At 36.6% G+C, this 16,555-nt stretch overlaps 1 protein-coding gene across 1 annotated transcript in view; it reads left to right on the top strand.

The window, feature by feature from the left end:
* LOC145672946 (pancreatic triacylglycerol lipase-like) overlaps nt 1–16,555 on the top strand; it is a 186,913-nt gene that overhangs the window by 131,233 nt on the left and 39,125 nt on the right. Inside the window, exon 4 of the mRNA XM_081742194.1 lies at nt 11,973–12,213. Coding sequence (XP_081598320.1) covers nt 11,973–12,213 — 241 coding nt within the window. The remainder of the gene's footprint in view (nt 1–11,972; nt 12,214–16,555) is intronic.

Below are 16,555 nucleotides of genomic sequence, written 5' to 3'. Positions count from 1 at the left end.
TTTTCACACCCTGGAACCGAAAATTAAATTTACACATACAAGTATTGTTTTTATTGCTTGACTTTCCAAAGGATGGTATAATTATAAAATATGCTTGGTGTCCGTGGTTCGATCCCAGCCTGTGTCACGTGAGCTTTTCGGAGAACACAGAGTTTCCTCGAGGTACCAGTTTTCTCGCACGTTTACCTTTATCGATTTTTACTGACCTCCCATTTTATTTTAACGCTAGCTGAAATACCCATTCTTCGCATGGGGGACTGTATTTAGAAGTCAGGGCCTGTGAGAGTATCACAATTCATCTCACTGTCAGCGAAAACTATGAATTTGACACGAATATAGGTCATTTTCAGCTGCTTTCACATGTCCCGGTAAACGCCTTCCCCCTGAGACCCCCCTGGTTCGAATTTTTTTAAAAATACGCTTCGTCTTGATCTGGGTCCTGGACCAAGGTACCCGTGACCAAAATTTGGTAGCTCTCGGTCTACTCGTCTGGTTCCCAGGCCGCACACAGACAGACAGACAGACACCCAGGCAAACAAACTCTTTATTTCATTCAAATTAGATTAGATTAATATCCAGCTCAGCATCACCGTATGCATCAGCCTAGTTGCATAGTTGTGGAACGTTAATTTAATTCACAAAAAATAATATTTACAAACGCAAAAAAAAGTTGGATATATTACTTCATCGTCATCCTACCTGGTAACCTGATTCTGATTGGTTTTTGTAGTTTTAGTGCATATACAGGGACTAGGGCATACTGGTAATGATCTAGCTGATTAGTTGTTTTATTATAGTGAAAGTAGTACGCAAATGTTTCTTTTATTATTATTTTCTTTATTTCCCTTTTCTTGCATGGAGGAACGAAAGTATTAAATTCAGATTACCTGTCATTCATAGTCGCATAATAGAGCTACCATAATGTGCATGTGTATATATATTGTTATGAAACCCTTCTTGTATTAAATGGGTTAAAACTTTAGAGAGCAGCTAATGAATGTTCTACGCGTGTAAATGTGGATTGATTGTTTTGACCCGATAAATTTTAATGATTATTGCAAATATGCACAGGACATAACCCAAGTAGACCAATTGTTCCCAATTGGATCCAGCGCTAGAGCTACCCTAGGTTTGTCAAATACACCCAATAATACCACATTATAAGTTGTAATACAGTAACAGAACACAAGTTGTGTTTTAAGGATACTGGATACCACAAAATTAGTTTCTAAATTATTTCCTAAGTAAATAATTTGTTAAAGCTAACAACTTTCAGTGCTTTAAAACTTAGTACTAAAACCGTCGGTAAATATAAATCCAAATTTAGCCTGCTAATACTTATGACAGTGGTGCCCACCCCCCCTTATGTCCATGACGCACCCCCCCCCAATTGTCTATCCGTAGGTGTTCTTCCATGAAAAAATCTTCTTTTCGATTAATTTTACCCCCCCCATCAAACATATTTATATAGATTTTAACCCCCCCAAATATTTCAATGACGCAGTTTGCGTAATAGCTCCCCCTTGTGGGCACCCCTGCTTATGATTAGGGTATATCATGTGAAAGTTTTTCTTAAAAAAAAGAAAAAAAGAAAGAAAAAGAAAAAAGGGCATTTTAAAATTTTACACAAAATCAACAAAACTCTTAATAATAATAGCGAGAAAATATATACAACATGACAATATATAAACATGATCGATTACGAAAATATTAACAGGTTGACTGCCAAGGTGATTTGAGGGTACTGCTCTCAGGAGGCCATAAAATTCTTCTTACCTTCGGCTCAATTATGGATAGTCATGTTACAAATTTTTGTCGCGATATTTTGCTTCTCCCGAAAATGTACCAATGGGAGCCGAGCACCATATGTCATGCTCATGGTCTCACAGTAATTTGTGACAATGAGCATCATATATGATGCTCAAGAACCTGAATAGGTTAGTAATTTGTGATATCGAGCATAAGCATCATATATGGTGCTCATGGACCCACAGAAAAATAAGGTGAGCACCACATATGATGCTCATGGTTTAAGTTCCTTCTATGCACGCTTACAACTGGGTGGTGGAAATTAAATGTTGCAACAATATTAATATTATCAACAATTATATACGGTACCTTGTGTGTGCAGAAACGCTCGCAGGATTTGTTTTTCAAATGGACTCCGGGATGTACGTTTGCGGGACTGTGGGTCAGAACCTGCCTCAAGAAGTCCCGAGTTTTCTGTGAATTTAGTCTTATTTTAGGGAGTGATATTTACAAATTTTAATATATATGTTACCCTTGAATTTTGACCTCAATGAAAAGCTTTGGACCACCAGAAATTAATTCCTGTCTACTTGCCGGGAAGGGAACAAAGGACCCACATGCACAAAGTCGCGAATATATTATATATATATATAATATACCTTGTTGCACATCATACCTCATTCAAAACAATTATTATTTACGTACAACTTTATTACCTATCTATACTAATATAATAAAATAATGTGTGCGTGTCTGTCTGTCGTCTACTTTTTTCATAGAAATAAATTACCTAAAACAAAAAAGAATCTACAGAGATAAATCTTCACCAAGACTTTTTTTCGAATTTCGCCTGAGGGAGGAGGGCAGATTTGGGTGAAGATAAAAAATATAGGTGAAAACATAAGCACGTTTCTCGGTTTCTGATAACGTCGTGTGTATGCAACCCCCATTACCTCGTGGTTGTGCGGGCTTACGTAACAGCAGAGGATACATACCGGGGAATGGGGTACGGATTTTTTCTTCTGTTTTGATTATGATTATGATTTGATTTGATTTTTTAAGTTACCGTCCCTTTCAGCAACGAGGCTATAGACATGAACCTACAGCTTAATGTGGGATCCAAACCACATGAGCTCCCTCCGGACATCGAACTCGGGTCTCCCTCAAGATTCAGTGAGTTGTGTAGTTTACGCACGACACATACGAAATCTTCCAGAAAGAAAGCAAACGTTCAAGAAATACGATCAACGAGACTGTAGTCGACACCAGCGCCCCGTAGTGAGATTCTTGCCAACCATTTTAACAAGTTACATCATTTTGCCTTGTGTCATCGTAAGACTGGGAGCGTTAGAGTGAAGTTGTGTTCTGTACTTGAAGCGGTTTAGTGGTATTACGAAAATAAAGCTTTTGACAGATCAGTGTATGTGCATAAAATTATTTTATTATAATTGGACGTATAACTTTGAACATGTTGCAGAAAGTGTACAGAGGAAAATGTATGAGCCGAACCCACTATCGGATCTGGAAGAGTCATTTGGAGGGGGTGGACGATTAATGTAGGCTTGAAATATGGAGTTTTACTTCAAAGCAGATAAACTAGTGCAATATGTTTTATATAGACCTTTAAAAAAAACATACCCGTGAATCCGTCTGTGACCAAACCCAGTATTATGAGTAGTTTCAACGTTTCAAAACTTTAAGAACACCCACCAAAGACAATACAAAACTTGGACGCCTATTATAATATGATGACTTTTACGTTTAGAAAGAACACGATGTTGCGTGGAAAAAATTGTCGCTTCATTTTTTACAGGACAGCTTAGGCATTAGGAATAAGTAAATCGTTCTGTTATAGGAACTTAGGTGAAAAACTTAACATTATGTAGCTGCAAAATTCGTTCCAATGCAGTGGCGTATTTACAGCCCCGATATACATTTATTATATGTACATTAAACTTCATTAAAATGTGTCGGCACCCAACATAAAAAAATATCTCCTTATTCACGTATTGTGCATAGCCCCCGAAAGAAAATCCTAAATACGCCACTGGTTCCATGGTTGATAAATAAGAGGACAAAATGAAACACGCCAACCGTGGAAATAAAGACTGAAAGTTCTTAGAAAGGTTCATAACAGGGCACAAGACTTGGCTATGACGTAGAAACAAAGGCCCAAAATATTGGCCAACATCAAAAAAGCATGTCAAAGTTGCTCAGACGATAAAAGTAATGCTTATTGTTTTCTTTGGTTTGTATGCTGTTGTTCATTATTAGCACATCGTCCCACGTTGTCAAACCATCAACAATAAAGTATTAATTATTAATATTTAGAAGTGATGAGTCATTTGAGTGAAGTTGTAAAATCAAAAGACATCGGAAACTTGGAAAAATAGAATATGAATTCTGCTGCACCATGGAAATGCCCATTGACACTTCTCATGGACACTTCTCATTAGGGAACTTTCGGCGAAGAACATGATTCTTGTAGCCCAACCACCCTTACTACTCTGATTTGGCACCTTATATTTTCCCCAAAATTGAAATCCACCCTGAAAGTTTACCGTTTCTCATTTATAGAAGAAATAAAAAAAGTGTTGGCTACGAGACTTTCGGGCTATACTAAAAAGTGCGTTCCATGAGCGGAAGACCCGCTGGGAACCATGTATTAACAGTGGAGGAAATTATTTTGAAGCGGATAAATCTGGATAACTTCCATAATTGGTAAATTATTATATTTAGAAAGTTCAGCTCTTTTCTGGACAGAGTTCGTACATTACTGGTGTTGTTATCGTTGTAATTTCTATAACAAAATTAAGGGAAAGACTAAAATTACAGTATAAAGATAATTGTAGGAGAAGAATGTGACACGTTAATAGCCCGACACATTTATATACGTCAGCTACATTGAATATTTAAACAAGTCGACAGTGGGCTTTTCTGAGGAAATATTAAATATATAAGGGTAACTGATAAATAAGAGTACTTTTTTGAAATAGAAGAACAAGCTATGAAAAAGAACAGAGAGGGGTACAAAAGATAGAAACAGCTACAAACCGCTTTAAGGCATTGTTGGGTATTGAGTAATATATTTACTTAAATTAATAGGCCTGACATCTAATTAACATTTTAAGTATAATCACTTCAAAAAACTATGGAAAAAACAAGCTTTCTTGTAATTAAATCTGCCCGAAGTATGGAAGAAACAAACTTTCTTTAGCTAAATCTGCCCACTCGATCCTCTATAGCAATGATAGCCATCTTCTTTTTTAAAACTAAGGGGTCACATCATAGAAATTTATATATGGCGTAGGCTGCAACTTCTTATAACACATTACTTCATGGTTATCCTGGTATACCAAGAAAGAAATACACTTAACGTGGAACATCTGGAAGTGCCATAGTGGAGTGTAGAATCCAGACACCTCAGAATAATCTGTAAAGATACTATTCAAGATGATATTAATATATTTGTATTTTATTGTGTATACCTTAGTTAAGTCAGAATAATAATTATACTTATATATTCAGAGAATCGGTGATTTACTGTATACAGCAATTTGTAATTTGCTTTTGAAGTAATTGTCTGTATGTTACCTGCCCTAAATTTTAATTTTGTATCTTCGTCGTTGTGTTCGCCACATCGTCGGGATTACTTCTCTAACCTCAACTTCTTGGACGGACTCTCGTTCAGCAGATTAATTTCACAACTCTTCGAGTTTGTATGGCAGCCAGGGCCGGATTAAGGGGGGGTTTAGGGGGGCTATACCCCCGGACCTCCACTCTGACTAAAATCTTAACTATCTAAAAAAAAATCATAAAGATACAATCATCATCATAAAATAAAATATGATCAAAAATGTGAAACATATTCCCTTAACTTTCTTACTGTACTTTTACAGAAATGTATTAGGTAAAATCAACAGAGGCCCCTTTTTTTTCTAACCTCGAGTCTCCAGATGGGTTAAACCAGCCCAGGTGGCAGCCCTCATGTTTTCACATCCTTCGATAATCATGCCTGTTGTTCTGTATGGCTGCGAAACATGGTCACTTACTCTGAGGGAAGAACATAGACTGAAAGTATTTGAGAACAAGATCCTGAGACGAATATTCAGACCCAAGAGGAACGGGAATGGGGAATGGCGGAAACTTCATAACGAGGAACTACATAATTTATATGGTTTACCCAACATTGTTTGGGTTGTCAAGTCTAGGAGGGCAGGTCATGTAGCTAGAATGGAAGAAAGTAGAAACGCTTTCAAAGTCTTGACTGGAAGACCAATCGGAAAACGACCATTAGGAAGACCTAGGCGCAGATGGGAGAACAATATTAAGATGGATCTCGCAGAGATAGGAATACAAAGTAGAGACTGGATGCAGTTAGCTAAGGATAGAAGTCAGTGGAGAGGTTTTGTGAACGCGGCATTGAACCTCCGGGTTCCATAGGCCATGGAGTTAGTTAGTTAGTCATAGTTCTAGTACGTTGTACCACGCTGCACAGACGGCCTCGTGCAGTGCTCGGACGCTGATATGATGATGAAAGAAGGGAGCAATATAAATACGACAAAATTTGAAGTCCGGAAAATTTGTAAATACGATATGACACAGGTTATAACAAAAGTCCCTTGGCATTTTGTATGAGTGCAAATACAAAAATAAAAAATTTTAAAAAATAAGAAGATTAGAAACTGAGAAGCTGGAAATCATATGTTTTCCATCTAAAATAAGGTGTTAGGATTTTTCAAATCGAACCAGCAGTTTTGGCTCTATACAGATAGTCGCCCAAATGGTAATTAGAAAAGCAAGGTTACCAGTCATAGTATTATAATAGAAGCATTTTTCACGCAATAATGGAACAAAAAGCAAGAAACAATTATGCCGTAGGGAATAAATAAGAAAACCGCAGATCTTGGGTGCTGGGACGTTGGAGGGTAGCGGACAATGAACGGAATATAATTCATAACAAGTTGAAAGTTGATTGTGAAAATCGTTTTGGATGCGAAATATATATAATGCAGTTAAATTACATCTGTTGTTGCTGTTTACACAGTTGACTGGACAGACTGTACATGTAACTGAGAGCATATTTAGGTGCTTTGTGTACACATGGTACATGCTTTCAGATGCAATACTCCTGCGCACTACTGCAAAAGGTGTTCAAGTAGTTCCCTTCTACTGGGATTAATAGGTACACTACCACACACACGACGTAAAGTTTCAGATGTTATTTCTGTACCAAGATAAATGTGCCTGATATTCTCCTTCAGATGTTCCACTGTTCTTGATTTGGTTCAATATACAGCTGATTTTAGATACCTCTACAAGTAAATGTCTAGTGGCGTTAGATCAGGTGAACTGGATGGCCATTCTACTTCACCCTTGTGACCAACCCATTGACCAGGAAGCAGCTCGTTTATCTACTTTCGCATTGTACGAACATAATGTCAGTCCTTTTATTATACTGGAAATAAAATAAAATATCTTGATTTCAAAGACATATCATCAAGATACGGTTGTAGTGTAGGTGTTGATCTCTGTTAACCTGTCATCCTGCAAAATGGGGCCTAATAAAATGTTGCCGTATATTTCCTACCATACACTCACTCGAAAATCAGTTTGATGATGAACTTCACAACTATGTGGAGGTTATCAATATAGACCAGAACATAGGTTATGTTCGTCCACTATACCGTTGAGACGCAAGTAGCCTCATCGCTGAATAGAATGTGAGCCTCTAGATTATGATGCTGTATTCGTGTCTGCTCTTCATGAAGGTTCTGGATGGTTTTGTCTTCTGCAGGCAGGCTTGCTTTAGTTCATATTCAGTTGATAGAATTACGTTTTGCAATCAATTTTCAACTCATTCGACTATGCTAATCCTGTGAAGTTATTGACAAAATGTTGTTCAATAGATTTTTTCGTTTAACGTCCTACCTTTATCGATCTAAGTGAGACTGTCATGATGAGATGGATGACAATGGTAGAGTGAAGAAAGTTGGGAATAACAGCAGAATCCCGAGGAAACCCACTCATACGGTGTTTGTCCAATCTTAAAGTTCACCTTGGCTGGACTGGGATCGAACCAGGGACCTCATGTACTAGAGACGAATGCTTTACAACTGAGCCATCGCGGTTCCTCAATGGATTTCAAATGCTTTTGTTTGTACGTAGCTTATCTAGGAAAATCGTATTTAATAATTGTAATAGCATTCAAGTGTCAAATGTTTTTTTTTTTTTTTTTTTTATTCTTTTATTCCTCCACTACCCCTGCCTTTGCCAAATATTTTGGTGCAACTGCCCATTCTGAATAATCTCTCTCTCCTATTATCGAGATCTCTCTTTCTTGCTGTATTATCCTTCCCTATTTAGGTAGGGGGTGGGCTTTTTTTTTTTTTGGACCTGAGTTCTGGCTAATTACCTCAGGTCTATTTTCTTCTTTTTCTTTTTTATTGACCATAACTGAAAGAAATAAATTTGTTATTACATGACTTACAAATCACACACACATATAATACATTACATACATACATAAAATACAACATTCACTGTCACATGCCAACTACTAATAAAACATTATTAAAAGAAATATATTTGTTTGTTTACAATGAAACCATTTTTTTCACCTGTGTGTTGGTTTATTAATTTGAAAATATTTGGTTTCCCTCCTCTGTTAAAACATTGACGATTAATATTTATTTATTTATTTATTTATTTATTACTTGCTTTTACTTATAAAACTTGCTTGATTTCTCACCTGTTTTAGATTAATCGACAAAGTTTTTGTTACTTATGGGACCTATTTGGTTTCACCTGTATTATATAGTTTGTAAGTCAATGACTTAATAATTACTTTCTTGACGGTCCTCCGTACCGTTACTATTTAATATAGTTTGTTCTGTTAAATTTGGACTTCCGATCCTGTTGCTGCTAACTAAGCTGTCCTCCACTAATTTCGAATGTTAACTTTACTCTCCTTTTCAAGATAATACACTAAACACAAGCACACTGCACTGAACTAACCACTAACACTAACACTATTTGTAACTTGAGTACCGTTATTATTATACAGCTTTCTGTTCATTGTGGAACGTTCCAGTTTTTCACTTAATTATGTCTTCTTCGCGCTAGATCTAAACTTATTTGTGCTCTATTTATTTCTGATATTTTAGTGCAAATTTTGTTTAAACCTTTTCTATAGTCCTCTTTACGTATCAGTTCTATTATTCCGTGTTGTTCTTGAATATTCCGTAAATTGACTCTTAAATCTTGATCTTGATCTCATAGGATCACATTCTGGCAGAAGAAAACCAAGTGAACTGGATTTTGAATATCTCCACAATCGCACTCGTCGGAGTCTAATAAGCCGATTTTTGTAAAAGTTGTACGATAAGGTCCATGTCCTGATAGGAACTGTATTGTATGTCTATTTAGCTCAAGATCTCCTAGATCTCCTAGTTTAGTCAAGAAACAATTAAACGTAAGGAAGACTCAAGATGATTCTCTAAAATGTTATCTCGACCCCTCCCTCCTCTATTCCTCGTGTTCTGCTTATGGGCTTGGGTACAAGAGAGCCGAGTTTGATCGCCGTGCAAGTTAATTCCATATTAAATTTATGCCCAAGATTCAGCTAGTCTTCATGACGAAAATTAGTTTTATGAGACAACTTGGAAAATACAGACCGAATGTTATCTCGAACCAACAAAACGGATGTCATTTCACTTGTACTCACCACTAATTACAAAGCTCTTTTTTTTTTAAAAAAAAAAAAATCAATTTTAAGATGAAAAATTAACAAAAATTTCATTTTGTATGCAATGGTGGCCAGTTATTGACTCGAACGAAACGGGTATAGTTCGACTTTTAACAACATTTGTAGCAATAATGATATATATATTTTCCTGATTATTCAACTTTAACGCGGACCATTATCAAATGTAAGGGATTCTGGGAAATATTAATTTTCCAGGTTAAAATGATTTATTTTTTTCGGGAAAGTGTCTTTGCAATTATTGATCTGCATCTCAATAGGAATTGAGTAATACTTATTTCTTAGGAGTAGACATCTGGGTCACATTGTCCAAAACATCACAGGAGTTTCGTTAATTTTCCGGGTTTAAAAGGATTTTTTGATCTTCAAAAATAAATAAATAAATCTAATATAAATAAAATAAAGAGTTTGTTTGTGTGTTTGTCTATCTGTCTGTCTGTGTGCGGCCTGGGGATCAGACGAGTGAACCGAGATTTACCAAATTTTGGTCAGGGGTGCCTTGGTCCGGGCGCCAAATCAAGACGAAGCGCTTTTTTCAAATTTCTAACCAGGGGATCTCAGGGTGGGAGTTTGTCGGGACCGACCTGGGGACCAGACGAGTGAACCTAGAGTTACGAAATTTCGGTCACGGATACCTTGGTGTAGGCTCCAGACCCAAGTAAAACGTTTTTGTCAAAATTCAAACCAGGGGGGTTCTCAGGGGAGCGTTTACCGGGACATCTAAAAGTAGTAGAAAATGACCGATTTTAGTGTCGAATTCATAGTTTTCGCGGTCGCTGAGATCAGTGGTGAAACTCCCATTGCATTAACTTCCAAATTCACCCTATTCGGCTGCGATCCGGGGGTCATCGGAGGAAATGGTGATATACCGAAACATGTAAAAGTAATCCAAAATAACCGATATTAGTGTCAAATCCATAGTTTTCGCGGTCACTGAAATGAATGGTGATACTCCCACAGGCGTTGACTTCCAAATACAGTCCCCGTGCGAAGCATGGGTATACTCAACTAGTAAATAAATAAAAATAATCTTGGTAAAATTGATGCACTTGTTGGTTCAAATTGAATAATAGCAATTTCGTTCGAAAGCTTGTCCCACAATTATGTTCTTGAGTCTAAGGAAGACAATGATGAATTGAAGTGAATGATGATGAAAGAGTTAGTGGAATGATAGTGTGGGAAGAAACCGCGAGAAAACCCACGGTCATGATGTTGTTCACCAGAAACTTACTTAGACGGGGATGGAACTAGGGACCCTACGCACCAGAGGTAAGCACTCGACTATTGAGCCACCGTGCCCCCTACCATTTCGTTCGAGTCGATACCTAGTCTCCATTGCCCAAATTTCCAGATTTTTGCTAATTTGCCGGGATAAAATTGAATTTTCGGGAAAATTTTTCTGCAGGGCATCGATGTACACGTTAACGCGAATGAAATGATAAGGCGTCACCGGTGGTATGGTCCTGAAATCCAGCTCTGTTGGAGGTAAAGTAATGCGGTGGGGAAGAGCCTGATCTGTATAGGGTTGGTCTGTGCAACCGGATTGAAGCCGCATTCGTGGCTCGGACCTATCCTTCATATAAGAACGTGAATATATAAACTCTAAATTACCATACCTACATGAAATGGGGAAATTCCCACGAATACAAAATATTACACATGAATATCTCTATATAAAAGAAGTCCTAACTAACTTACCAACGTCTAAGCCAAATTGCTTACACCAGAAACTTGAAATTTGGACAATACATAGAATTTGTGACGTAAGACACCACTAAGGAAGGATTTTTTGGACTTTGTGACATAATGCATCACTAAGGAAGGATTTTTGGGGGGGATTTGTAACATAAGACATCACTAGGGAAGATTTTTTGGAATTTGTTATGTAAGACATTACTAAGGAAGGATCTTTTGGGGATTTGTGACTTAAGACACCACTAAGGAAGGATTTTTTTGGGATTTGTGACGTAAGACACCAGTAAGGAAATATTTTTTTGGGATATGTGACGTAAGGCATCACTATGGAAGGTTTTTCTTTTCTTTTTTTGGAAATTGACGTGAAAAGCGAGGAATGGCGGTTGCAGTTATTTTAATGAGATAGTTGTTTCTCGCAATTCGCTAAATTCTGAGACTTGAAATTTCGCAATTTAGACTTTAAAAAAGAGAAATTAAATAATTAAATATATGTTTCAGCGTTTGTAGATATTTGACCCAGAAGAGAAGAAAAAAGTTGGAACTTGTTGAATTAGGTACCTATACGAGGCGTTCAAACTTCCGATAAGGCCTCGACTTCAGAGAGATTCTACAATAGGTCTGTATATAAGACGCAAAAGGAGAAACGGAAAATATCACCTGCAGTAAATTTATGTGGAGTTATTTGCTAGATTTATTATAGTACTAAGCAAGGATTAAAATCCTTAATTAAAACACAATGTATTTCCTTTATCTTTAATCAAAGGCTGATGTGAATGTGGTCGCGGTAGACTGGCGGCGTGGAGCAGCGTACCCAGACATCCATCAATCAGCTGTGAACACGGAATTGGTCGGGCGACAAGTGGCCAAACTCCTTCACCACATGGTCAACGCTGGGAGTAATCCAAGAGATTTTCATTTGGTTGGATTCAGTCTTGGAGGTCAAGTGTCAGGGTTTGCTGGAGCCATGAGTCAAGCTTTAGGATTCAAGGTTGGCAAGATCACAGGTAATTATCTCGTTTTTTCTTCTTTTTCTATAACAAAACACGAAGCCGTAGAAAGCTAAGAGAAAGTTTTAATAGCGTCTACTTACAAGGTGTTTGACGTTCAGAAGCAACATTTCAAAACGTTTAACCGGTACTCGTTTCTAAACTTCTGCATGCCCTCTCATACCCTGGGACATTTTTAACATGATTTGTCCCTGTGCCTTATGTTTCCTAACACTCTCTGCTCGCCCAGGGGCGGATCCAGGAACGACTTCTGGGGTGGGCCGTGGGCGGTGGGTTGTCATACTGTTACTTAGAGCTACTTTTAAGAGCTTCAAACTCTGGGATGGGTTTTATTTATATATACCATCTGGGGAGGGCGATTGCCCCGATCGCCCCCGTGGATCCGCCACTGTGCTCGCCTGCCTCCGGTTGCTTACGCTTCTCCGACTCTTACATTTCCCAGTGAACTACGAAACAAATTCTCCGTACAATTATATGTACTAACAGCTAAAGTACTTTATAGAATAAGACCTTCTAGTTATCAGAGGTTTGTTGTATAGTGTGCAAGTATGAAAAAACAAAAACAAAAAAAAAACTAATAGAATTATTGAATTTTGACTGTTTGGAACTAGTGTTTCAACATAGGGTCTTCGTTCAAGCCGAACCTTTAATTATATCGTTTGATTAAACTGGATATTCTAACAAGGAAGGGGCAAAAAAAAAAAAAAAAAGAAAAGAAAAAAGAAAAGAAAAGAAAAGAAAAAAAAGTTCAAATTGTATACCAAAAATAGGGTATCTCACAGTCACTCTAATTAAGGTGATAAAACTCTGCTATAGAAACTCATTAAGTGGTGGGCAGTAGGTTCCGAAGAAAATTTTCTAGGGAGACCCATCTCCATGGTTGCTCTATTATGTCTGGTATTTAAGGCGGCAGACTACTAAATATTTTTTTTTCTTTTGCCTGTTTTTCGTAAGTGGAAAGAGGTAATAAAATGTAACTTACTACAATAATAAATAATGTTATTCTACACCCGAAACTACGAATCGAAAGAATTTTCAGTGTTGTCATCCATAGAAATTACAGTGTGACCAGATTTTGAATTACTCAAAAATCTAGGTTAAGGCAGCGACTGGAAAAATGAACTCAACGGTAATTGATGACTTATCATGCTGTCTATGTTCCTTGTTTACTACTTTTTAAATAATATTTCTATTTGTTTTATAAAACTTACATAAATTATTACAAAATAAATAGAAATAATATTTAAAAAGTAGTAAACAAGGAACATAGACAGCATGATAAGTCATCAATTATCGTTGAGTTCATTTTTCTAGTCGCTGTCTTTACCTAGATTTTTGAGTAATTCAAATTCTGGTCACACTGTAATTTCTATGGGTGGCAACACTAAAAATTCTTATGATTCGTAGTTTCGGATGTAGAATAACATTATCTATTATTATGGTAAGTTACATTTTATTACCTCTTTTCCACTTACGAAAAACAGGAAAAACAAAAATTATTTGTTTTTCAAAAATATTTAGTAACCTGCCCCCTTAACGTACGTGGCTTGCTATATTACGTATACATTTCCATGAGCCAGGGGGAGCACCCTCCGGGCGCCCATGGTGATGGACATGCACCCCCTACCTTCTTGAAATTCTGCTTCTAAAGAGGGGATGGGAATAATTTCTTAATATTTTCATTTCTTGTTTTGTATTCATAAAATGCACAATGTGACAAACTGGGTGAATCGTTTGAAATTAATTTTTTGATAACACTTAACTCGAGCATTTTTTTTAAACAATAAAAATTTTATTTTCATTAAAATGCATGTTCTAAAGGGGAAAAATCCAAAGTGTTTGCCAAAAATAAAAGACTATTTTTAGAGCTTTCCATATTAGGGAGATGAAACTTGGTATATATTTTTTTTATTTGAAAATAAGTGTATACGTGTTTCAGTACTTTTGAAAATTCCGCTTCTAAAAGAGAAAAAAAGGAGACAATTTCTTATTATATTTTAATGTCCGATATTATAATCACAAAATATCTAAAGTAAGGAAAAGATTAAACTGTTTGAAATAAATGTCTGAACAGAGTGAACATTTTGGTCGAGCTGTGTATTTGTCATTTTATATTGATTGAAGTACATCGTATCCTAAAGGGGAAAAGGATGCTGAAATATATTTTTCAAATAGTTTCCATAAACTTTATTATTTCTGTATGAAGACCGGGCATTCCAAATAGTAGGATATGTTTTCTAAAGAACTAGATTTATTTTATTTTACTTATTTAACAATCACCAGATACAGCTCAGAGGCCATTTTATACTGGATATCTAATAACAACAACAACAACAATAACAACAACAATGGAAAGCCTTTCGGATTGTATCGGCCAGGGTGGGCATTTGCCTGGTAGGACGGAGGAAAACCCTGAAAACCCCAGTCAGGGTGGCCGGCAGCGGGAATCGAACCCACGACCTCTCGAATGCGAAGTCAACACTACCATTCGAGCTACTTCGCTCGGTCGATGATTCACTAGTTAATAAATTTAAACTTTTTGTTTGTTACATGAGAAAAATCACCTGATCTTAAAGGGACATTTTGCGCTGAATTCGAATATGCACTCGGTTTCTCTCCATCACGTACAGTTTTCCCGTAACAGAGGGATTTTCGGGAAATTCCCTCAAAAATTTCCCTTTTTCAGATATTTTATTCCCCTAGCTCCTGTCCCCTTACATATAGTAACATAGAAATTATACCTAAGTATACCTTGATTTATATTTAATAAACCCTAAAAGTTTCGTAAAAATCGCTTTGTTCTTTCTAGAGAAATAAATATATTTGTATGTATACTGTGTGCACTGTTTATTGCACCTGATAGTAATGCTTTCAGATCTCCTGAGTTGGGGTAAAAACGATTTGCTTTATTACTACAAACACAGACATAAAAATGAATATTTACAATAGTCAACAACACACTTGTATTGCTCTCTGTAAATTAGAAACGTGTATAAAAATAGAATGTACTTCCAACGTATATTTTTTTAAACGTACAGTATATGTATATCTTAATACATATATATACAATTCTCCAAGTTTTTTCGTTTTGTTCATGAAATGGTTATCAATATCAGTGTACAGGAAAAGGCATGTTCAATTTTCAAGCTATTTCTCAATGCAAGATAATGTGTGCGTATGTACGGATATAAATGGGTTGATGGCGGAGCTAGGAATTCCTCACGTTCCAGAAGAATGGAGGTTATTTATCGACGCGTCAAAGGTCAGTCTTAAAACTGTCCTTTTACATAATGGAAATAAAAAACCTTCTATACCACTTGCGCACTCAGTGAAGATTAAGGAATCCTATGACACCATGTCAACTTTGCTAAATCTTATAAATTACAAGGACCATTGTTGGCAAATATGTTGTGATCTCAAGGTAGTTGGTATTTTATTAGAACTGCAGTGCGGTTACACGAAGTACCAATGTTTTTTATGTTTATGGGATAGCCGAGCTGATGACAAACATTATGAAGTGAAGGAATGGGAACCTAGAGTGAATTACGTACCTGGAGAATGCAACGTCAAATACGCTCCTTTGGTAGATCCTAATAAGATATTACTACCGCCACTTCATATCAAGTTAGGACTTATGAAAAACTTTGTCAAAGCCATGGACACATCTGGTGAAGGTTTCAAGTATTTACGAGATAAGTTCCCTAACCTGAGTGATGCTAAGATTTCAGCGGGAGTGTTTATTGGTCCCCAAATTAGGAAATTAATGCTTGATGATAGCTTTGACAGCAAGTTAAACAGTGCTGAGCTAGCTGCCTGGACAGCATTTAAGTGTGTTGTGCGTAACTTTCTGGGCAATAACAAAGCTGAGAGTTACACAGAAATCGTACAGGACATGATACAGAAATACAAAGAGTTGGGTTGTAGGATGTCTTTAAAAAATCCACTTTTTGCACTCCCACCTCAGATTCTTTCCTGCTAACCTAGGTGCTCTCAGCGACGAACAGGGGGAAAGATTCCACCAAGATATAATGGCAATGGAGAAAAGGTACCAGGGACGATGGGATCCTTCAATGATGGGAGACTATTGTTGGGGTCTTGTTAGAGTATGCAACATTTCTTACAAAAGAAGGAAGTAGTGTACGTTTTTGTAACCCAATGGAAGTTTCATATATTGTGATAGTTTTGATTGTCTTTTCATGACCTTTTGGTACATTTGTATTATTGTTTATTGTAAATTGTCACACTTGTAAATTATATTGTATTATATTTTATATATGTGTTTGTGGTAATAAAGCAAAACGTTTTACCTCAACTTAAGAGATCTGAAAGCATTACTATA

The sequence above is a fragment of the Thermobia domestica genome, chromosome 16 (assembly GCF_964235325.1).
Source record: "Thermobia domestica chromosome 16, izTheDome1.hap1.1, whole genome shotgun sequence".
NCBI lineage: Eukaryota > Metazoa > Arthropoda > Insecta > Zygentoma > Lepismatidae > Thermobia > Thermobia domestica.
This window is presented reverse-complemented; position numbering and strand designations above follow the sequence as displayed.